This window comes from Amblyraja radiata, chromosome 13 (assembly GCF_010909765.2).
Source record: "Amblyraja radiata isolate CabotCenter1 chromosome 13, sAmbRad1.1.pri, whole genome shotgun sequence".
Lineage (NCBI taxonomy): Eukaryota > Metazoa > Chordata > Chondrichthyes > Rajiformes > Rajidae > Amblyraja > Amblyraja radiata.
Genome location: NC_045968.1, coordinates 11,574,620 through 11,599,663, shown reverse-complemented (window position 1 = coordinate 11,599,663; position 25,044 = coordinate 11,574,620). Strand labels below are relative to the sequence as shown.

General features: G+C 46.3%; 1 protein-coding gene across 3 annotated transcripts in view; it reads left to right on the top strand.

Annotated features, from left to right (window-relative positions):
* Nucleotides 1-19,828, top strand: part of golim4 (golgi integral membrane protein 4) — a 52,026-nt gene extending 32,198 nt beyond the window's left edge. For 2 of the 3 annotated variants that reach the window (XM_033031208.1, XM_033031207.1), the window contains exons 10-14: nt 2,847-3,043; nt 4,668-4,750; nt 6,415-6,512; nt 15,832-15,894; nt 19,454-19,828. In XM_033031208.1, coding sequence (XP_032887099.1) covers nt 2,847-3,043; nt 4,668-4,750; nt 6,415-6,512; nt 15,832-15,894; nt 19,454-19,627 — 615 coding nt within the window. In that variant the 3' untranslated portion in view covers nt 19,628-19,828. The remainder of the gene's footprint in view (nt 1-2,846; nt 3,044-4,667; nt 4,751-6,414; nt 6,513-15,831; nt 15,895-19,453) is intronic. The other variant, XM_033031209.1, reaches the window with a different exon arrangement.
* Nucleotides 19,829-25,044: the final 5,216 nt, after the last annotated feature.

Sequence of the window (25,044 nt, the reverse complement as noted above, 5' to 3'; positions counted from 1 at the left end):
AATCCTTTTGCTATGAAAGCTAACATACCATTCGCTTTCTTCACTGCCTGCTGCACCTGCATGCCTACTTATAAAGGTCCCCCCATCCTCATAGACACTAAATGCTGGAGTAGCTCAGCGGGACAGGCAGCATCTCTGGAGAGAAGGGATGGGTGACGTTTCGAGTCGAGACCCTTCTTCCACCTCATAGAATAGAGACCGTTTCAGGAAGTGAATGGTAGTGGATGAATCGAGAGCAATCTCGAGGACAGATCCTGAAGCAGAATTAAAAGATATAGGAGAAAAGTTTGAGTGGCACGGTGGCCCAGCGGTAGAGTTGCTGCCTTACAGCATTAAAGACCAAGGTTCGTTCCTGACTATGGGTGCTGTCTGTGCGGAGTGTGTACGCTCTCCCCGTGACCTGTGTGCGTTTTCTCCAAGATCTTTGGTTTCCTCCCACACGCCAAAGACGCACAGGTTTGTAGGTTAATTGGCCTGGTGTAATTGTAAAAATTGTCGCGAATGTGTGTAGGATAGTGTTAATGTGCGGGGATCGCTGGTCGGCGCAGACACGGTGGGCCGAAGAGCCTGTTTCCACACTGTATCTCTAAACTAAGCTAAACTAAAAAACAAATGACAAAGGATGAACAGCAGCAACACAATCAAAGTAATTCAAAATTCATCCTTAGATTAAGTCTATATTTCTTTTGAAACATAATTTTATCGTATTAGCTTTTTTATAAGTCCTATAGCAGCTTGTTCCAGGTGTGGACTACTCTCTGAGTGAAAACGTTTCAACTGAGTTCCCACTTAAATTACTCCCTCACCTCGCCTACGCCCTCCCTATGGCCCAAGCACAGGTAACATCATAGTGAATCTTTCCTGCAGCCTTTCCAAGTTAATGACATCCATTCTGTATCTGAGTGGCCAGAACTGCTCATAGTACACCAAGCGTGATCTCACCAATTCAACAGTGGTTGGTGAACACCGCCCAGACCACCACACAAACCAACCTCTCTTCCAAACCAGTAAAGTCCGATCAAAGTTAGCCCAAGGGTCACCAATGAGGTAGATAGTAGTTCAGGACTGCTCTCTAGTTATGGTAGGATGGTTTAGTTGCCTGATAACAGCTGGGAAGAAACTGCCCATGAATCTGGAGGTTATAGAGATGATAATGCATTTTAATAATTCAAGGTGTCTTTAGTCTAATGTTGTGTAGCCCAGACAATGTGGGCTGATGGGCCTGTTCCTGTGTGCTGTGCTGTTTTATGTTGTAAATATGTGTTTTCCTAATGCTGGGATATTTTGTATAAAAACACAGAATTTAAAGTTCACATTGGATAGATAGAAGTGTACAAAGTGCTGGAGTAACTCAGCGGGTCAGGCAGCATCCCCGGAGAACATGGATAGATGATGTTTTATGTCAGGGCCCTTCTTCAAACTTGGTCTACACAAGGTCAGCAGAAAGGTGCAGCTGGTAGTGTTGCTGCCTCACAGCGCCAGAGACCCAGGTTCAATCCTGGCCTCGGGTGCTGTCTGTGTGGAGTTTGCACGTACTCCCTGTGACTGCGTGGGTTGTCTCCGGAGCTCCCACATCCCAAAGACGTACAGGTTTTGGACATCAAGAAAATTGGATAGGACCATTGTGAACGGGTGATTGATGGTCGGTGAAGACTCGGAGGGTTTGTTTCCATGCTCTTTTATCTCTTTTAGTCATAGTCATACAGTGTGGAAACAGGCCCTTCGGCCCAACTTCCCCATGCCGCCCAACAAGCCCCATCTACATTAATCCCACCTGCCTGCGTTTGGCCCATATCTCTCTAAACCTTTCCTATCCATCCTATCGGTATTGCTGTCATACAGCCAATGCAGCGCCGGAGACCCGGGTTCGATCCCGACTACGGCTGCTGTCCGTACAGAGTTCGTACGTTCTCCCCGTGACCTGCGTGGGTTTTCTCCGAGATCTTTGGTTTCCTCCCACACTCCAAAGACGTACAGGTTTGTAAGTTAATTGGCTTGGTGTAAATGTGAAAATGGTCCCAAGTGTGTGTGTGTGTGTGTGTGTGTAGGATAGTGTTAGTGTGCGGGGATCGCTGGTCGGCACAGACCCGGTGGGCCGAAGAGCCTGTTTCCACGCTGAAAGTAAACAAATAGTTCAATGGCGCTTTTACTGTCACAGAAATAGTCCACTGATCCGGCAACATTTGTTAATGGACAATGAAGAGACCACAGTTGGGAGACAATCAATTTCGATCAATCAATCTACTTGGGGGGGGGGGGGGTCCAGGGGCCGCAGTTTAAAAATAAGGGGTAAGCCATTTAGAACGGAGACGAGGAACACTTCTTCACACAAAGAGTTGTGAGTCTGTAGAATTCTCTCCCTCAGAGGGCGGTGGAGGCAGGTTCTCTGGATACTTTCAAGAGAGAGCTAGATAGGGCTCTTAAAGATAGGGAGTATGGGGATATGGGGAGAATGCAGGAACGGGGTACTGATTGGGGATGATCAGCCCTGATCACATTGAATGGCGGTGCTGGCTCGAAGGGCCGAATGGCCTACTCCTGCACCTATTGTCTATTATTTAATTGTGGTGGAAGGAACTCCAGATGCTGGTTCACACCGAAGATGGACACAAAGTACTGGAGTAACTCAGCGGGACAGGCAGCAACTGGAGAAAAGGAATAGGTGACGTTTCGGGTTGAGATCCTTCTTCAGAATTGACTCGTTCAGAAGAAGTGTCTCGGCCCGGAACGTCGCCCATTCCTTCTCTCCAGAGATGCTGCCTGTCCCGCTGAGTTACTCCAGCATTTTGTGTCCATCTTCTGTTTATTTAATTGCTTTGCGGGGGTTTTTTTTATATGGGGAACAGAAGAAATACAAGTCACCGTACGAGGAGCAGTTGGAGCAACAGCATCTCGCGGAGTTACGGGAAGAGGAGGCACGCAGGCTGAAGGAGCGCCAGGATGCCCTGCACCAGCAGAGACTACGGGAGTACATGGATCGCCAGCAACGGCTGCAGCAGGAGGAGAAGCGCAAGGAAGAGCTGGCGCGGCAGGAGCAGTTCAGGTGAGCCCCCCGAGCAGCAACTCTCCAACAAGTTCCCCGGCAACTCTCACCAACCTCTACAGATGCGCCTCAGAAAGCATCTTGTCGGGACGCATCACAGCATGGTTTGGGGAACAGCTCCGTCCCAAGACGGCAAGAGATTGCACAGAATTGTGGACGCAGCCCAAACCGACCTCCCTTCCATTGACTCCATTTACACCTCCCGCTGCCTCGGCAAGTCCAGCAGCGTAATCAAGGACCAATCGCACCCTGGCTCCCTCTTCTCCCCTCCCCCATCGGGCAAGAGGCCCAGAAGTGTGAAAACGCACACCTCCAGATTCAGGGACAGTCTCTTCCCAGCTGTTATCAGGCAACTGAACCATCCTACCACAACCAGAGAGCAGCGCTGAACTACTATCCACCTCATTAGTGGCCCTCGGACTATCCTTGATCAGACTTTGCTGGCTTTACCTCACACTAAACGTTATTCCCTTTTCATGTATCTATACACTGTAAATGGCTCAATTGCTATCACGTATTGTCTTTCTGCTGACCCGTTAGCACGCAACAAAAGCTTTTCTCTCACTGTATGTCTAAAGTCCAAAGTCTCAAAGATACGGGCTGCAATCTATACAATTTTGTCTTTTGAGGTCCTCCTTCGTAATCTCTAAAAATTCACCTGCGGCACCTCGTCAGTTTTCCCGTCCTTGACTTTTAGTCGCTTCACAATGACTGTTTCGTTAATTTGGAGACACAGCGCGGAAACGGGCCCTTCAGCACCCCGTGTCCTTGCGACCATCCATCACACCGTACGCGAACACTATCCTACACACTGGCGCAATGTACAATTTACAGATGCTGTACAAACCTGCACATGTTTGGAGTGTCGGAGGAAACCTGAGAATCGAGGGAAAACTCGTGCCGGTCACGGGGAGAACGTACGAGTCAAGAGTATTTCATTGTCATATGTCCCAGAGAGAACAATGAAATTCTTACTGGCTGCAGCACAACAGAATATATAATCATAATAAATAATATAACAAAAACTCAAACAAAAGAACAAACAATAACAGTGTAATAATAATAATAATAATAATAATAATAATAGTCTATTGTAGTTCATAGCTTATGAGGTTGTAGTGTTTAATAGCCTGATGGCTGTGGGGAAGATGCTGTTTCTGAACCTGGATGTTACAGTTCTCAGGTTCCTGTACCTTCTTCTCAATGGCAGTGGTGAAATGAGTGTGTGGCCAGGATGGTGTGGGTCTGATGATGTTGGCTGCCTTTTTGAGGTAGCGCCTGCGATAGATCCCTTCGATGGTGGGGAGGTCAGAGCCGATGATGGACTGGGCTGTGTTTACAACTCTTTGTAGTCTTTTCCGCTCCTGGATGTTCAAGTTGCCGAACCAGGCCACGAAGCAACCAGTCAGCATGCTCGCTACTGTGCACCTGTAGGAGTTCAAGAGAATCCTCTTTGACGTACCGAATCTCCGCACATAGAGCCGCCGCAGTCAGGATGGAACCCGGGTCTCTGGCGCTGCGAGGCAGCAACTCTATCGCAGCGCCACCGTGCCGTTCCACGGGGTCTGTTGTGTTGGTGGGTTTACTGCGCTGGTCATTCATTGTTAACTGTATCGTTCCACAGGCGACAGGCGGACTTCCATCATGATGGTGCAGCTGCTGAAACTGAAGATGAACACGATGTGCGGGAGGAGGAGGAGGAAGAGGGTAAGGTGGAATCTAGCAATGGTCTCTCTTTGCCATCTCTACTCTTTATCACTCACTCTCCTGTGCCATTCAACCCCCACCTGTATCCACTTATCACTCGGCAGGTTTTGTCTCCTCCCCACTCCGACCAGTTTGAAGAAGGGTCCCGGCCTGCAACGATGCCTGTCCTTTCCTTCTACGGATGTTGCCAGACTTTACAGATGTACCACACAAAGCACACTGTCAGCTAGCGTCACAGTGAGGTATAGGAACAGCTCTGTCCAAGACGGCGAACAATAGCAGGCAGTTGTAATAATAATAATAATAAATTTTATTTAATGGGCGCCTTTCAGACATCTCAAGGACACCTTACATAGTAATTGGAATAACATATAATCGGAATATAACAAGTAATAAAGACATCACAGAGACACAAATTAAAAACAGAATTCAATCCAAAAACAGAAAATCAAAAACACAGTGTGAAAAGAGAGCAGCGGCAGCCAAAGCGTGCCAGCGTCCACTCTCTCTTCACGGCAGCCATCTTGGACACAGACCTACAGGACTACAATTAGACAAAAAAAAAAATCATCCCCCCACAGTGGGTAGCACTGTGGGGGAAGGCACAATGTCCAGTCCCCACCCCATGGTCACCCCAAAGTCAGGCCTATTGAGGCCACCACAATTGACTCTACGGAGGCCCGATGTCCCTGGCCGTTCTCACCGGGTGGTCTTGCCCCGGCGTCGGGAGAGTCATGTCCCAGTCCCTCGCCCAGACCAGACTCCCCACCATCGACTCCAGCTCCACTTCACGCTGCCTCGGAAAAGCAGCCAACATCATCAAAGACTTGTCCCGCCCCGGTCATCCCTTCTTCTCCCTACTCTTGTCTGGCAGAAGGTACAGAAGCTTGAAAGTGCGCACCACCAGACTCAGGGACAGCTTCTTCCACTCTGCTATCAGGCCCTTCCATAAGCTGGGGTGCTGTCCGATTCACCTCTACCCCATTGCGGACATTGGACTTTGTCTCTGGGACTGATGCGCTACAATGCTGAGAACTATATTCTGCACTCTTTGCTCTACCTATAGTACTTGAGTTTAGCTTGATTGTATTGATGTATAGTATTATCTGATCTGATTTGATGGTATACAGAACGAAGCTTTTCACTGTACCTCGGTACACGTGACGATAGTAAACCTTCCTCCCAGCTGAACAAAATGGCCGCACTAACAGCGAGCTGATCGGAATCAATTCCTAGCTTCTCCTCATGCCCACTGCAGGCATTAATAGTGCCCACTTACCCCCTTATCAATATGGTCTTTTGCGACAGGGGCACAGCGGGTAGAGTTGCTGCCTCACAGCGCCAGAGACCCGGGTTCGATCCCGACTACGGGTGCTGTCTGTAGGGCGTTTGTACGTTCTCCCCGTGATCCGGGTGGGTTTTCTCCGGGTGCTCCTGTTTCCTCCCGCACCCCACAGGATTGTAGGTTAATCGGCTTCCGCGACCCAGACAAATTGTCCCTCGTGTGCGTGCGGGGACGGTGCTGGTGTACGGGGTGGTCGCTGGTCGGCGCGGGCTCGGTGGGCCAATGGGCCCGTTCTGTAGCTGTATCTCCAGAAGTAATGTTAACTCAAGTACAGATTGGGCGAGTTGAGTAACAAAGTTTTCCATTGTTTGGATGCCAGTCGATGAAGAAAACAATCCACATGAGGAAGCTGAAGATCAAGACCCAGAGATCGTGAACGAGCAACATCAGACCGAGCATGAAGCTCTCAAGCAGCAGGTGAAGACCTCAAAGTGATTTATAATTTGTGTCGGGCAGATTGTTGCAATATATAATGCATTCAAACGGTGCAGCGCAAGAACAGGCCCTTCAGCCCACCCCTGTCATAGAAACATAAAATATAGGTGCTGGAGGAGGCCATTCGGCCCTTCGAGCCAGCACCCCATTCATTGTTATCATGGCTGATTGTCCCCAATCTATAACCTGTGCCTGCCTTCTCCCCATATCCCTTGATTCCACTAGCCCCTAATAATAATAATAATACATTTTATTTTCGGGCGCCTTTCAAAGTCTCAAGGACACCTTACAGAAAATTAACAAGAGAGATAAAACATATAGTCGGAGTAAAATAAATAATAAGGACATCACCAATACACAAATTAAAGACAGAATTCGCTCCAAGACAAAAAAATCTAAAACACAATGTGAAGAGAGAGCAGCGGCAGCTAAAGCGCGCCAGCGTCCACTCTCCCTTTCGACAGCCATCTTGGACACAAACTAACATATTCACATTACACACAAAAAATCATCCCCCCACAATGGTTACCACTGTGGGGGAAGGCACAATGTCCAGTCCCCATCCCCAGTTCTCCCAAAGTCAGGCCTATTGAGGCCTCCGCTATTGCCTCTACGGAGGCCTGATGTTCCTGGCCGTTCTGGCCGGGTGCAGTTGCCCCGGCGTCGGGAGAGTCCTCTCAGCGGCTGGGCCACCTGGAACGGCCGCTTCCTGACTGGGGACCGCGGCTTCCGAAGCCGACAAGGCCGCGCCGGTTTGGAGCTCCCAGGCTCCCGATGTTAAAGTCGGCGCCGCCCGCTCCGCTCCACAGACCCGCAGCCCGGAGGTGTTGATCTCGGCGGTCACAGCTCACCGGAGCTCCAGCGCGTCGATCCAGCGCGGCGACCTAGGCAAGGCATCGCCCGCTCCGCGATAGCGCTCCAGCGCTGTGCCGCCACCGAAGCCGAGGTGCAGAGCGGTCCCCGCCAGGAAACGGCGCTCCACGCCCGCTGGTAGGCCACGAGGACGGGTCGACGGGCAGCCCGGAGAAAAAGCTGCCTCACCGACCAGGTAGGGACCTAGAAATATAATTACCCCCCACATTAAAAAGTCAATTTCTCCCACAAACAGGGCACAGGACTAACTAAAACTGCAAAAACAAAGTGAATTAAACGGAGGGCTGCTGGTTAGCTGCCGTTCCCCAAGATGGCTCCTCCCACCATGAGCTCTATCTAACTCTCTCTTAAATCCATCCAGTGATTTGGCCTCCACTGCCCTCTGTGGCAGGGAATTCCACAAATTCACAACTCTCTGGGTGAAAAAGTTTTTTCTCACCTCAGTCTTAAATGGGCCCCCCCCCCCTTTATTCTAAGACTGTGGCCCCTGGTTCTGGACTCGCCCAACATTGGGAACATTTTTTCTGCATCTAGCTTGACCAGTCCTTTTATAATTTTATATGTTTCTACAAGATTCCCCCCCTCATCCTTCTAAACTCCAGTGAATACAAGCCTAGTCTTTTCAATCTTTCCTCGTATGACAGTCCCGCCATCCCAGGGATCAATCTCGTGAACCTACGCTGCACGGCCTCAATCACATGTCTATGCCGATCATGAAGCCAAGACCATCTCGTATCTGCCTGCACACAGTCCATGTCCCTCCATTCCCTGCATGTCCTCGTATCTACCCAAATATCTCGTAAAAACCCCCATCGTCTCTGCCTCCCACCACCCCCGCAGTGTGTTCCAGGCACCCACCACTCTCTGTGTAAAACAAAAACTTCCCTTTAAAGTTTCTACCTAATAATGTCAAAGCTATAGACAATAGGTGCAGGAGTAGGCCATTCGGCCCTTCGAGCCAGCACCGCCATTCAATGTGATCATGGCTGGTCATCTACAATCAGTACCCCGTTCCTGCCTTCTCCCCATATCCCCTGACTCCGCTATCTTTAAGAGCTCTATCTAACTTTCTCTTGAAAGCATCAAGAGAATTGGCCTCCACTGCCTTCTGAGGCAGAGAATCCCACAGATTCACAACACTCTGGGTGAAAAAGTTTTTCATCATCTCCGTTCTAAATGGCCGACCCATATGGCCTCTAGTATTTGGTTTCTCCATCCTGGGATAAAGGTGGTGGCTGACATTCCTATCTCTGCCTCTCTAAAATTTATACACTTCTGTCATATATTCCATGATCACATTGAATGGCAGTGCTGGCTCAAAGGGCCGAATGGCCTACTCCTGCACCTATTGTCTATTATCAGGTCTCCCCGTGACTTCTAGCATTCCAGAGAAAACTGTTCAAGTCCATCCAAACTCTCCCTGTGGCTAATACCCTCAAATACCTCCTGATACAGGCGTCATTCAGATAAGATGGGCATAAAATGCTGGAGTAACTCAGCGGGACAGGCAGCATCTCTGGAGAGAAGGAATCAGATTCAGATTCAGATTCAATTTTAATTGTCATTGTCAGTGTACAGTACAGAGACAACGAAATGCATTTAGCATCTCCCTGGAAGAGCGACATAGCAAATGATTTGAATAAATAATAATAAGTGATAATAAGTGTCCGGGGGGTGGGGGGGTGATTGGCAGTCACCGAGGTACGTTGTTGAGTAGAGTGACAGCCGCCGGGAAGAAGCTGTTCCTGGACCTGCTGGTTCGGCAACGGAGAGACCTGTAGCGCCTCCCGGATGGTAGGAGGGTAAACAGTCCATGGTTGGGGTGAGAGCAGTCCTTGGTGATGCTGAGCGCCCTCCGCAGACAACGCTTGCTTTGGACAGACTCAATGGAGGGGAGCAATGGGGGACGTTTCGAGTCACCCATTCCTTCTCCAGAGATAGAAGCATCGAAACATGGAAAATAGGCGCAGGAGTAGCTGAAGAAGGGTCTCGCCCTGAAACGTCACCCATTCCTTTTATCCAAAGATGCTGCCTGTCCCGCCGAGTTACTCCAACATTTTGTGACTATCTTCGGTGTAAATCAGCATCTGCAGTTCCTTCCTAGACATGTCATTCTGATAAACCCCCTCTGCAGCCTTTTCAAAACTTCCACATCCTTCCGGGAATGGGCCGAATAGCGCTGCGTGCAATACTCCAAATGCGGCCTAAATGACGTGTGATGGAAATGCATGGTGACTTCCTGTTCCTTATTTCCAATGCCACAACCTGTAAAAGCATGCACACCTTTGCTACCACTCTGTCTATCTGTGTCGCCACTTTACGGGTCTGAAGAAGAGCTCCGACCCGAAATGTTACCTGTTCCTTCTCTCCGGAGATGTTGCCTGACCCGCTGAGTTATTCCAGCCTTTTGTGTCCTATGTCGAGTATAAATCAGCATTTGCGGATCTTTCCTACACTTTCAGGGAGTTTTAGGTCTTGGACTCCAAGATTCATCCGTACCGCAGTGCCATTAAGGATCCCTGTGTACATCAATGCTGTTAACACAGACTTGTCCACCAACAAGTTTACAACCCAGTGGTATGAATATTGATTTCTCTAACTTCAAGTCACCCTTGCATCCCCGCTCTCTCCGTCCCTCCCCCACCCAAGTCGTGTTACCAGCTTCAAAGTCGTCTTGTTGAGTCTCATTGTCGGTAACCCGTTTTCACCTAGCCCATAGCTGCCAATGGCTACATTGCTGTCCCGTTACTAGAAAATGCCGGATGAACAATAGCTGAGCGTAGTACATGCAACTGGACAAGGTGTAAAGAGTGAAGCATCTGCTGTAGTGTAATTCTCCTGCTGTATATGTATCAGAAGACCACAGGCGTTTTGCTGTGAACATGATAATTTGATTTTTATTTTATGCATGGGGCAGATTTTTTTTGTGTTAATTAAAATTAAATGTTGTTGCAATGTATCTAGTGTTACTTGTGCTAAATGTGCAATGTTTGTGTGTGTGTGTGTGTGTGTGTGTGTGTGTGTGTGTGTGTGTGTTGTAGAGTCACACGACACGGAAACAGGCCCTTCGGCCCAACTTGGCCGTAACCCATCGACACTAGTCCCATTTCCCCGCGTTTGACCCATATCCCTCTCACCTTCCCCATCCATGTACCCGTCCAAGTGCCTTTTGAATGTTCATAAGTAGTAGGAGCATTGAGTCTACTCTGCCATTCAGTCATGGCTGATCTATCTTTCCCTCTCAACCCCATTCTCCTGCCTTCTCCCTGTAACCTATGACACCCCTTAAAAATCAAGTACCTGTTATTCTCTCTCCATCCCCTTCCCTGTTCTCCCATTAGTCTTACTGTCTCCGCCTACATTCTATCTTTGTAATCCGATGAAAGTGGCAGAGAATGCCTGGGCAGAGTGGATGTGGGGAGGATGTTTCCACTGGTGGAAGAGTCTAGGACCAGAGGTCATCGCCTCAGAATTAAAGGACGTTCCTTCAGGAAGGAGATGAGGAGGAATCTCTTCAGTCAGAGGCTGGTGAATCTGTGGAATTCTTTGCCACAGAAGGCTGTGGAGACCAAGTCAATGGATATATTTAAGGCAGAGACAGATAGATTCTTGATTAGTTCGGGTGTCAGCGGTGATGGGGAATGGGGTTGGGAGGGAGAGATAGATCAGCCATCATTGAATAGCGGAGTAGACTTGATGGGCCGAATGGCCTAATGAAATGGATGCAATGTAATGGAAGAATGGGGAGAGAGTGACATTGGAGAGGCCTCATTTGGAGTATTGTGTTCAGTTTTTGGTCACCCTGCTATAGGAAGGATGCCATTAGACTGGGAAGGGTGCAGAGAAGATCTACAAGGCCATTGCCAGGACTCGAGGGCCTGAGCTATAGGGAGAGGTTAGGCAGGCTAGGGCTTTATTCCTTGGAGTGTAGGAGGATGAGTGGCGCTGGTTTGGAATTGAGGTTTGGAACTTAGCTCAATGTTGGACAAGATCGTGAGGGTGCATCTAGGACCAGAGGCCACCGCCTCAGAATAAATGGACGTACCTTTAGGAATTTCTTTAGTCAGATGGTGGTGAATCTGTGGAGTTCATTGCCACAGAAGGCAGTGGAGGCCAAGTCAGTGGATATTTTTAAGGCAGAGATTGATTGATAGATTCTTGATTAGTTCGGGGGTTATGGGGAGAAGGCAGGAGAATGGGGTTGGGAGGGAAAGATAGACCAGTCATGATTGAATGGCGGAGTAGACTTGATGGGCTGAATGGCCTAATTCTGCTCCTATCACTTCTGAATTTAATAGAACAGCTGAATGAAGGCTGCATGAACTCTGAGACCAAGCTGATGAAATATTGATAGATTAAAGTGGCTTTGATTTTAGTCATGTTAAATAATAGATGGTGAATGATTGTGAGGAGGAAATTGTTAAACATTATCTGTTTCCCGCAGACCCATCTTTTTTTCTGATTGTATTTTTTAAAATCTATCATGTCATCAATTTTATGTTTTGATTTTTCTTTAATAGTCTAAGATGCAGCAGTGTATTTCCCATTGAGTAAGAGCACACTTATGAATCCATTATAGAGATACAAGGAACTGCAGATGCTGGTTTTACAACAACAAAAAGAGGCACAAAGTGCTGCAGTAAAACTCAGCGGGGTCAGGCAGCAACCCTGGAGAACATGGATAGGTTACAAAAAGAAAGACAGAAGCTGTCTGAAGATGGGTCCCGACCCGAAAGGTCGCCTATCCATGTTGATATCTAACGGAGATGAGGAAAACCTTTTTCACCTAGAGAGTTGTGAATCTGTGGAATTCTCTGCCTCAGAAGGTGGTGGAGGCCGATTTACTGGATGCTTTCAAGAGAGAGTTAGATAGAGCTTTTAAAGATAGCGGAGTCAGGAGATATGGGGAGAAGGCAGGAACGGGGTACTGATTGTGGATGATCAGCCATGATCACAGTGAATGGCGGTGCTGGCTCGAGGGGCCGAATTGGCCTACTCCTGCACCTATTGTCTATTCTCCAGAGCTGCTGCCTGACCTGCTGAGGTACTCCAGCACTTGAGCCTTTATTTATATCTTCTGTTCTCTAATCTGGTGCTTTATCAACAAAGCCTGGCCTTGATCCGTTGCTGCAGCCGTTGCTGGAAGCTTCATGCCTACACTGTTGGTTCTGTCATCAACTAAAATAAAGCTCATTGTTCAAGATGACCCATTTAGTTTTGTCTTTCATGCTTGTTTACTGTGTGTCGGCCTTTTTTTCCTCTTGTTTGTAACTGTGGACGTCGGTCATCTTCTGAGTCTGTCCATATAAGTGCAGTAATGTGTGCTGACTATGTTGTACCGCTTGGAAGTGCCATTTGGTTAGCAGTTCCACCTTAAGGATGATATGTAAACCAAGGCGTCACCTGCCTCTCTTGTCGATGTACAGTATCCCACGTAACTACATCAAAGTAGAGCAAGCGGTTTTAATCCCTGGTGACCCTACATCTAACATCTACCTCGTTGCGGACATTGGACTTTGTCTACGGAACTAGTGGGAGAGTCTAGAACCAGAGGGCACAGCCTTGGAAAAAGTGGACATACTTTATCCTTGTTCAGTTCCTCTGCAGTCGGTGTGTGGTTGGGTTAACATGTGATGAGCGTTTCAGCCCATCAAGTCTACTCCACCATTCAATGATGGCTGATCTATCTCTCCCTCCTAACTCCATTCCCCAGCCTTCTCCCCATAACCCCTGACACCCGTACTAATCAAGAATCTATCTATCTCCGCCTTAAAAATATCCACTGACTTGGCATCCACAGCCTTCTGTGACAAAGAATTCCACAGATTCACCACCCTCTGACTAAAGAAATTCCTCCTCATCTCCTTCCTAAAAGAACGTCTTTTAATTCTGAATGCGCGGTTGGTTGTGGCACTGGAATCTCTCAGGCCCGAGTGTGGGCTCTGGTTGCACATCAGTGTGGTTCCTGGTGCGTGGGGAGGCCTCAACTGGAACTGGAGGTGCGCCCAGTCAGTGAATTCTGGTCGCCAGGTTGCCAGAAGCGGTGTGGTCCACTGCCCAGTCAACCAGTACTGTGTAGGAAGGAACTGCAGATGCTGGTTTAAACCAAAGATGGATACAAAATGCTGGAGCGACTCAGCGGGACAGACAGCATCCCTGGAGAGAAGGAGTGGCCGTTGTTTCGGGTTGAGACCCTTCAAACCTAAAGGTCACCCATCCCTTGTATCCAGAGACGCTGCCTGGCCCGCTGAGTTACTCCAGCACTTGTGTCAAAATCTTCAGTCAACCAGTGCACTCCCTGCCTCTGCCGATCTGCTCCAACAATTGTCCCCATTTCCACCTCCTGCACAAGAAACCAAATGGTTGGGACTCAAAGTGCTGGAGTAACTCAGCGGGCCAGGCAGCATCCCTAGAGAACACGATAGATGACGTTTAAAGTTGAGACCCATCTTCAGACTCTGATGTAGCAATGTTACAAAATGTTGAGATTTTAAAAATCAAGTCTGCAATTTATCCCATCAGATAAAGCACAAAAATAAGTTTAATTTGACACCTAATTCACTTTCATATCTTCAGTATTAAAAAAGTTATGGCCATTTTCATACTCGGAAATTAGCATCTTGTTCCCTATTGATTTTCCATTGACTTAACACAAAAGCTGTGATCGAGGACAGTGAAATGGCCATAACTTTCTTAAACATTAAGAGAACTGAAAGAAATTTTCGGTGATTGTAGATTGAAGCATTCTGAAACAAATATGAAACAATCTTACTTGGATGACCTGAAATTAAAGCATATAATTAGTTAGTTACCCAATTGTAGCTAATTCCAAACTTCAATTACTAGATCTAAACGTCTATCCAATTCTTAAGAAAAGATTAACATTTTTTAATAGCCTAAGTGTCCAAATAACATTCACAAAGAATTCACAATAAAACATGATTTCTAAATCTCATTTACATTAATTTATAGGCCAAATGGAAGGAATTTAGTGTTCAATTGCTGTAAATTTATGGCCATTTAAATCAGCTTTCGAGTGGGATCCTGTGGAACTCTGGAACGCGCTGGTTTGGAACGTTCCCATTACGGTAGATTTGTACCCCATATGCCCAGAAAAATACTGCGGGATTTAATGGGGCCCCAAATTAGCTACTCGCAACTTAAAACTTTGTATAAAGGGATCTTAAGAAGCCCTTTTTAATGTAAAAATAAACAACCTACCTTCCGTTGTCCCCTGTATGAGATCCGTCCCGTTGTCGGCGGTCGCGGATTTAGAGGATAATTTTTAACCTACTATAACAATTAAATTAACCAAATAAATTTAAAAAATAGCTGCAGTGAACGAACCTCCAAGCGATTTTTCGTCAGCAACTAAGTCGGCTGAACAACCTCGATTTGATAGCCTAGGGAAAATCGCGTTTTAAACCCGCCCCCCTCTCAACGGCGCCAAAATCACACGCACGGGCTGGGACAGATCTGCAGCGACGCTTAAGGTAGGTTTTGCAACATACCTATCTGATGGATTTACCACCAGCTCCCTTACATCGAGTAGTGCTGGGTGTAAGTTAAGGGCCTGTCCCACTTGGGCGACATTTTCGGCGACATCCCGAAAAGAGTTTGTCGCGGCATGGTCGGGGTGTGACACGTGTAGTGACGCGCGGTGTCTCCCTGCCGTGCCTGGATTTTGGAATGTTCAAAATCTTCAGGCGACATCTGGGTGTCTTATGTCGTGCGCCCTGTCACACGCTGACGTACGCTGTCCTGCGGGTGACGCTGACGTTAAATAAACAATTTATTTCTTAAAAAGTTACTGGTCCTTAGATTTATTGTAAATACGTTCATTTCCAATGTGATTATTATACTTCGGTGTAACCTTATGTTGTGAAGGCGGGTGACGCCGAGTGTCGTACAACTTGATGGTTTTTAGGGCAACTACGGCAAAATAAATCGCAAAATGGGACAGAGGTTTAAGAGAGAAGAGCTTGTGTCTTCAAAACTTGCAAAACGTGAACAGGTGACGTTTTAGATCAGGACAATTGGCCGTCCCTGTTCTCCAGAGATACTGCCTGACCCGCTGAGTTGCTCAACATTTTGTGTCTTTTTTTGGTACATCAGTACCTCCAGTTTCCCGTGTCCACGTTTACTTACGGTCTTGTATCAACTGTTGGGCTACAATGCTGAGGACTATATTCTGCACTCTGTATCTTACCTCTATGCTCTACCTGCTGTACTTGAGTTTGAACTGATTGTATCTACGTACACTATATCGGATCTGTTTGGACCGCATGCAAAACAAAGCTTTTCACTCTGCCTCGGTACACGTGACAATAATACAACTAAACTTCAAGAGACATTTTTCTTCAATCTCACAGGTTTCTTGTTTCTGGAACAAACAGTAAAAAAAACTCTACATTTTTGATGTTCACAGATTGATGGGAATCCTGACCAACAGGAAGACAATGTAGATGAACAATACCAGGATGAGGAAGAGGTAGGGACATGCACGCTAGTTAGTTCTGCTCGTAGAGTCATAGAGTGATACAGTGTGGAAACAGGCCCAACTCGCCCACACCGGCCAACATGTCCCAGCTACACTAGTCCCACCTGTTTGAGTTTAATATTAATAGTATCATATCCCTCCAAACCTGTCCTATCCATGTACCTCTCTAACTGTTTCTCAAACATTGGGATAGTCCCAGCCTCAACTACCTCATCTAGCAGCTTGTTCCATACACCCACCGCCCTTTGTGTGAAAAAGTCAGATTCCTATTAAATCATTCCCCCTTCACCTTGAACCTGTGTCCTCTGGTCCTCGATTCATTTAATCTGGGCAAGGGGTTCTGTGCATCAACCCAATCTATTCCTCGACATGCTGGTACTATTTTACCCGTTACTTGAAAGACTACTGCTTTGTTGTGACAGTCGGCTTGAAAGAAAATATGTTGCTAACCTTCTCTAAATTTACTCTGAGAATATTATTTACTACCACACTAAAGCACACACTTAATTATTTACGTTCATTAGTGATAGGAGCGGACTTGGCCCATTCGGCCCATCAAGCCCACTCCGCCATTCAATCATGGCTGATCGATCTCTCCCTCCTAACCCAATCCTCCTGCCTTCTCCCCATAACCTCTGACACCCGTACTAATCAGGAATCTATCAAGAGAGCTATTTGTGCAGCATCGTAGAAACATAGAAAATAGGTGTAGGAGTCCGGCCCTTCGAGTCTGCACTGCCATTCAATATGACCTTGGCTGATCATCCAACTCAGTATCCTGTACCTGCCTTCTCTCCATACCCCCTGATCCCTTTAGCCACAAGGGCCACATCTAACTCCCTCTTAAATATGAACTGGCTTCAACTACTTTCTGTGGCAGAGAATTCCACAGATTCACCACTCGTGAAACTTTTTTTCTCTCATCTCGGTCCTAAAAGATTTCCCCCTTATCCTTAAACTGTGACCCCTTGTTCTGGACTTCCCCAACATCGGGAACAATCTTCCTGTATCTAGCCTGTCCAACCCCTTAAGAATTTTGTACGTTTATATAAGATCCCCCCCCTCAATCTTCTAAATTCTAGCGAGTACAAGCCGAGTCTATCCAGTCTTTCTTCATATGAAAGTCCTGACATCCCAGGAATCAGTCTGGTGAACCTTCTCTGTACTCCCTCTATGGCAAGAATGTCTTTCCTCAGATTAGGAGACCAAAACTGTACACAATACTCCAGGTGTGGTCTCACCAAGACTCTGTACAACTGCAGTAGATCTTCTCTCAGTGTAATCATTAGAAAGGGGATTCTTTTGGCTTTATAAGGTAGGAAAAAAAAAACTTTCTTTTCAGTGTCTTAATCTTAAAAAAAACAAAAAACAGACCTGATTTTGTTCCAGTTCCCATCTTTGTTGTGATTAATCCTTGCATTGATTTACATTAAGCAGTGCCTGTTGTTATTGTAAAATCAGATGTTGGCTTATAAAATATTAACGGCGACCTGATTTTCTTGGAATTTCCCAGGGGCAACAGTTCTAAATAATTCATTTGAGATAAGTAGCATGTCTCATGAGTGCAGAACTAAATTGAATGATATGGAGATTGTGGCCTAATCACTCGTTGTGCTGGATGATGGGTTCCATGTTAATGGGAGCCATCAGCGTTGGTCCAGCAACCTGCCATTGATGTTGTGCTGGTTTGTTTGACCTGGATTTCTCAGGAGGGGATGGAGTGTAAGCATGTTGTTGCTGTTGGCTTCATTCCTTCATTCCATGGGCGACACGGTGGCGCAGCGGTAGAGTTGCTGCCTTACAGCACCAGTGTCCCGGGTTCAATCCTGACTACGGGTGCTAGATGTTTGTGTAAATTGTGTTGTGTAAATTTGTTCTTTTCTTGTTGTATGACTGCAGAAACCAAATTTCGTTTGAACTTCAATGAGGTTCAAATGACAACAAATAAATTGTATTGTATTGTATTGTAGATGTACAGAGTTTGTACGCTCTCCCTATGACTACGTGGGTTTTCTCCGGGTGCTCCGGTTTCCTCCCAAACTCTAAAAATGTGCGCGGTTGTAGGTTAATTGGCTTCAGTAAAAATGGTAAATTGGTCGTGCGGTGTTAGGAAAGCGCTAGTGTATTGTGTGTAGTGGTCGTCGCGGACTCGGTGGACTGAAGGCCCTGTTTCCGCGCTGTATCTCAAAGCTAAACTAAACTTTGAAGCTTTCCAGTCTTTCCTGCCCTTCCAATTCAATGGGCTCCATCTTGTCAATGGAATAAAAAGGAACTGGTTTATACCAAAGATGGACACAAAATGCTGGAGTAACTCAACGGGTCAAGTCAAGTCAAGTCACATTTAATTATATAGCACATTTAAAAGAACAACTCTCGTTGGCCAAAGTGCTTTACATTTGGGCAGCATCACTGCAGAACATGGAGAGCGTCAGTGTTGCGTCTGGGCGGAAGTGTAGTTCCCAATGCAAAGGCAGTTGGTGAGCTCAACATCTGCCACCTGCAACTGCTCTCTCTACACAACAAGCCTTGCATCGTCAGCGGCAGGCAAGGTCAAGGCCTAGATGGGTTAACCCTAGATAGACACAAAAAGCTGCAGTAACTCAGCAGGTCAGACAGCATCTCTGGAGAGGAGTAGGTGACGTTCTGGGTGGAGACCCTCCTCCTCGGTCCACCCAGCTTCCAGCTCCCTTTCCATTATGTTAACTGTTTCCACGGTGTATCTTTCAATTACTCGATATTGGGCAGCACGATATTGGGCAGCACGATATTGGGCAGCACGATATTGGGCAGCACGATATTGGGCAGCACGATATTGGGCAGAGCTACTGCCTTACAGCGCCTATAATAGCACTTTTTACAACATTCTCCAAGTCCAACTTCGATAGCCATTAATTATCGGAGATGATTTGAAGGTATAGCCTAACGCACTCACGACACACATAAGACAGCAAAGATGAATCTTCCAGGCATCGTTTCTTGACTAATTAGTCGTGTATTGAAGTAATACAAAACAAAGAAATAACTCAATAACTTTCCGTTCTTAATCGCTGTTCCATTCACTTCATATAAATCACATAAGCTTCTTCATATAAAGATATGTAGTCTCGTAACATGCGTGTCGTGATCATGGTAGAAAACTATCTGCCCTCAAAAACTCCGACACAAACTAAACCTTCTAATCTGCGAGTCTGCGCCAGACTTCTCTAACAAAAAAACACACCCCCACTACGTATCAAATCTCACCTACACAAGTATCGGACATGGTAATAATAATACTGACTTAAGCTTAATGGCTCCTACAGCACCAGAGATCTGGGTTCGATCTTGACTACGGGTGCTTGTTTGTACGGAGTTTGTACATTCTCCCTGTGGATTTTCTCAGAGAACTTCTGTTTCCTCCCACGCTCCACAGGTTTGCAGGTTAATTGGCTTGGTATAAATGTAAATTGTCCCTAGAGTGTGTGTGTGTGATCGCCGCGGACCCGGGCCGAAGGGCCCCGCTTCCGCGCTGAGTCTCGAAGCTAAAAAAATTGTGTTGACTCTGCTGCAGGCTGATGAGAAGGAACGGGGGGCGAATGAACAGGAAGAGGAGCCTGTAGTTGAAGACCCCAACCAGGGAGAGGACAAAGAAGATGAAAATTATGAAGAGGAGCCAGAAGAAGAGGATGGGGAAGAGGATAGAGAGGCCCTTGCGGTGAAGACAAACCAGCGGGCAGAAATGTGACGTCTCTATAAGTGACTTTATATTATTTTTGTTTCATTACCCAATATAAGTTGAACAAGCCAGTCTTTTATATATATACTTCCATGCAAATGTATTTAATGTGGTCGTCTAGGTTAATTTAAATTTGGAGATATTTAAAGGTAATGAATTAAAGACTTTTAAATGCAATAAAGACATGGCATTCAGATGATATATAATTTATATAAGCCTCAGTGTAAAAGTATGGTCCACAGAAAGTTCAAATAAGCTTTTTAAAAAATGTTGAAATGTTGGATCACATGTGGTGTTTAATGATATGTTTTCGACATGAAAGCAATTATTTTGAAGCAATCTTAACTTAAGAAGCGATCTAAGATTCCTAAAGTACTTCCAAATCTGTCTTCGCCTTATGTGATATTTATCAATGTTATGGCAGTTTGAAAGATTCAGCGTGGAAACGGGGCCCTTCGACCCACCGAGTCCACGCCGACCATCGATCTCCCGTCAAACACTAGTTCTATGTTATCCCACTTTCTCATCCACTCCCGACACACTAGGGGGGCAATTTACAGAGGGCCAATTGACCTGCAAGCCCGCACGTCTTTGGGATGTGGGAGAAAATCCCATGCAGTCACAGGGAGAACGGGCAAACTCCACACAGACAGCACCCGAGGTCAGGATTGAACCTGGCACGCTGGTGCTGTGAGGCAGTGGCTCTATCAGCTGTGCCATTGTGCTGCCTTAAGACAGTCTTGTTCACACTAGTTCTACTGTATGTAGATGTTAATGTTTATACATTGGAAATGAAGAGGCATCTTGTACATTGCATATAGTGTGCAAGTGATGGCCTCGAGCTATGGTCTAAAATTATTACATTATGGTCTAAAAATACAAAATATGTTTCACGCAGGCCTATTTTATAGACAGATCACACTCTTTAGTTTGGCCTTTCTCAAATCCAATTCGAAATCACTCAGAAAATAGACGCAAAAAGCTGGAGTAACTCAGCGGGCCAGGCAGCATCTCTGGAGAAAAGGAATAGGTGACGTTTCTGGTCAGAAACCTGAGGGGGGGGGGGGAGAGATGGGGACTTAAGGCGAGAAATCATTTAGTTGTTAGACCTTGTCTTTCTAATCAATGGGCGTCGAACAAGATTTCTCAAAATACAAGCTAAACTCATGTAAAAACAATTTAGTTATGCTCAGAGAATTATCTTTTTCTACCATTCACAAATTGCCTTAGGAAATGTGTTACATTGTTATAGATAGCCTGAAGCTTAATGATATTGATGCGACAATCAAGTAAGAAATACACTGAAGTCAAGTAATAGTTTGAGGTGTGGAGGAAGGAACTGCAGAAGCTGGTTGAAACTGAAGATAGACACAAAAAGCTGGAGTAACTCAGCGGGTCAGGCAACATCTTTGGGGGGGAAAGGAATAGGTGACCTTTCGGGTCGAGACCCTTCTTCAGATTGCAGTCTCGTCCCGAAAGGTCACCCATCCCTTTTCTCCGGAGATGCTGCCTGACCCGCTGAGTTACTCCAGCTTTTTGTGTCTATTAGTTTGTAAATGCTCTTCACTTTTTTTTTACTCCTGAATAAAGTGGTGCACTCAAATATAGTGTTACATTTATGGTAATAAAATAGGGCGTTTGTAAGTGTCAAGAAAAGACTTGTCTATGGAAACTGAACTTTGAAATGTACCAATTTGCCATAAACACTATGGTGCTGATATTCGAATAATTATGATGCATTAAAATTTGAAGTTGTTATAATGTAGCTGTAAAACAATAACCACCAATGACAGAGCGGGTAGACGTTGTTCTGAAGGCAGATTGTTTACTTTCCCTGGTGGACTTTTAATTAACGTGGAAATATATTAATAAGGTACGTTGAACCAACAAATATTTGTTCATGTTTGTAGTGGTCATTTTCAATATTGTGAGCTTTATGTGCTATGTCACAATTAAATGATGTAGAAAATGGCTGGGTCAATTAGCTGGTTCCTACACTATATATTTAAAAAAAACCCTTCCCGTAATGTGTCAACACTGGCCACCTCAGTTCAGTTCAGTGTAGTTTGTTGTCACGTGTACCGAGATAGAAACATAGAAACATAGAAAGTAGGTGCGAGAGTAGACCACCAGGTCCGTCGAGCCTGCACCGCCATTCGCTCATGGCTGAACACTAAACAGACACACTTACCCACAAACAGTAGACACAAGACACAGAACACAAGACACTACCCTCCCCTTTATACCGCTATCACCCCTCTCCACCCCAAGAACCGCGTGATCTCCTGGGGGAGGCAAAAAAACGGATAAAAACCCAGGTCCAATTCGGGGAAAAAATCCGGGAAATTCCTCTCCGACCCCAATCCAGGCGATCGACACTTGTCCAGGAGATCACTCAGGTCTTACTATACTAACCATACCTAGGTCCATATCCCTGCCCTCTCCCCGTAGCCCCTTATCCCCTTGGCAGCTAAAAAACCATCTATTTTAGACTTAAATATATTTAACGTTTCTGCTTCCACTGCTCCCTGGGGCAGTGAATTCCATAAATTAACCACCCTCTGGGTGAAGAAGTTCTTCCTCATCTCAGTTTTAAAAGAGCCCCCCCTTATTCTGCGACTATGTCCCCTAGTTCTAGTTTCCCCGATCATTGGGAACATCCTCGGTGCATCCACCCGATCAAGGCCCCTCACGATCTTATATGTTTCAATGAGATCGCCTCTCATTCTTCTAAACTCCAAAGAGTAGAGTTCCAGCCTACTTAACCTTTCCTCATATGTCAATCCCCTCATTGCAGGAATTAATCTTGTAAACCTTCGCTGCACTGCCTCCAGGGCTAGTACATCCTTTCTTAAGTATGGACCCCAGAACTGTACACAGTATTCCAAATGTGGTCTCACTAATACTGTGTACAGCTGCAGCAAGACCTCCGTGTTTTTATACTCAATCCCCCTAGCAATAAAGGCCAAAACTCCATTGGCCTTCCTGATTGCTTGCTGCACCTGCATACTAACTTTTAGTGATTCATGTACTAATACCCCTAGATCCCTTTGCGTTGCATTACAACGCAGCTCCTCCTCATTTAGAAAATAACTTGCCCTATCATTTTTTTTCCCAAAGTGAATGACTTCACATTTATTAGTATTAAATTTCATCTGCCAAGTTGCCCACTCACCTAACTTATCTATATCCTTTTGCAGACTCTTCCTATCCTCCTCATCCCCTACTTTTCCTCCCATTTTTGTATCGTCCGCAAATTTTGATATATTACACTTGGTTCCCTCCTCCAAATCATTTATATAAATTGTGAACAACTGGGGTCCCAGCACCGACCCTTGCGGAACCCCGCTAGTTACCGGTTGCCATCCCGAGTATGAACCATTTATCCCCACTCTCTGCTTCCTATTTGTTAGCCAATCCTCTACCCATGCTAATATATTACCCCCAATCCCATAATTTTTTATTTTTAGCAACAGTGAAAAGCTTTTGTTGCGTTCTAATGATCAAATACAGGTCATTACAAACTCCACGTTCTAACTACTTTCTGCGGCAAAAGTTCCTTCCCATTTCTTTCTTCAGTTTATTCACGGATAAACTTCGACCTTTGACCTCTGATGCTGGTCACTCCGTGACAGACCTATCACTTTGCCCAGTCATTGTGTTGCTCCGTGAAGTTGATATTGATATCAGTTCATACGTCATCGGAGCAGAATTTGGCCATTCGTCCAAATCGAGTCTACCCTGCCATTTCATCGTGACTGATCTATCTCTCCCTCTCAACCCCATTCTCCTGCCTTCTCCCCGTAACCTTGATATAGAGGTAGAATGGACCAGTAGTTAACTGATTTAAATTAGATGCCATGTGTCCAACGTACACCTGCTGGGCAGCACGGTGGCGCAGCGGTAGAGTTGCTGCCTCACAGCACCGGAGACCCGGGTTCGATCCCGATTACGGATGTTGTCTGTACAGAGTTTGTACGTTCACCCCGTGACCTGCGTGGGTTTCCTTCGGGTGTTCCGGTTTCCTCCCACTCTCCAAAGACGTGCAGGTTTGTAGGTAAATTGGTTTGGTATAACTGTAAAGTGCCCCTAGTATGTGCAGGATAGTGTTAATGTGCGGGACCGCTGGTCGGCACGGACTCGGTGGGCCGAAGGGCCTGTTTTCACCCTGTATCTGTAAGCTAAACTAACAAGGTCACCTGGTGTGCATCGTGATAAGAAATGATGTGTGATTCATATTTTGACAATATTATTTGCACATAGCAGGTTTTCCTGAAGAAGGTTTCGACTGGAAAATTGACACCTGCTTCAGAAAAGGGCTTAGCTGCTTCTACCATAGTCCTTGTTTCTCAGGTAGGACCTCCCATTCTGTCACCAACCAAACCACTCCTCTCCAATCACTCGAATGGCCTTGGGACCCCAAGTTGCCTTATTGACCAGTCACTGATAACTGATTGGCTTCACATTTCACCCCCCTTCTATCCTTGCCTCACACTTTTTATCTTTTCATCTCTGGCCTTTGTCCAACCATCTGCTGACCAACCCCCCCCCCCCCCCGCCTGTATCCACCCATCACTCGCCAGCCTCTGTTCCGTCCCTCGAAGGAGGTCTTCTACATAGTCTAAGGAGATCTTCAACATGTAATTTTTTCAAACTTTTCTAAACTCGCCAATTAGGTCGCTCAGGTGGGACAGCCTCTTTATTGATTCTCGCAGCACACTGATCACTGTCATTAGCCAGTCTAAATACGGCCCTTATCTTATGGTCTTGTTCTGCAGGGAGAATAACAAACCTTCATCTACTTATCTCTTGTGTCCACATACTCTGACCTGTTCATAAAACATTTGTATGGTTCCTTAACTACCCAATGAAAGTTCCAATATATTACTATTTAATGTACACAAAAATGCTGGAGAAACTCAGCGGGTGCAGCAGCATCTATGGAGCGAAGGAGATAGGCAACGTTTCGGGCCGAAACCCTTCTTCAGACTGATAGGGGAGGTGGGGAGAAGAAAGGAAAAAGGAGGAGGAGGAGCCCGAGGGCTGAGGTAGGAAGGGGAGGAGACAGCAAGGGTTAACAGAATTGTGTGAATTCAATGTTCATGCCACCAGGATGCAGACTCCCCAAGTGCTGTTCCTCCAATTTCCGGTGTTGCTCATGGAGGAGCCCCAGGACAGAGAGGTCGGATACGGAATGGGAGGGGGAGTTGAAGTGCTGAGCCATCAGGAGGTCAGGTTGGTTAATGCGGACCGAGCGGAGGTGTTGGGCGAAGCGATCGCCAAGCCTACGCTTGGTCTCACCGATATAGATCAGCTGACATCTAGAGCAGCGGATGCAATAGATGAGGTTGGAGGAGATACAGGTGGACCTCTGTCGCACCTGGAACGACGGCTTGGGTCCTTGAATGGAGTTGAGGGGGGAGGTG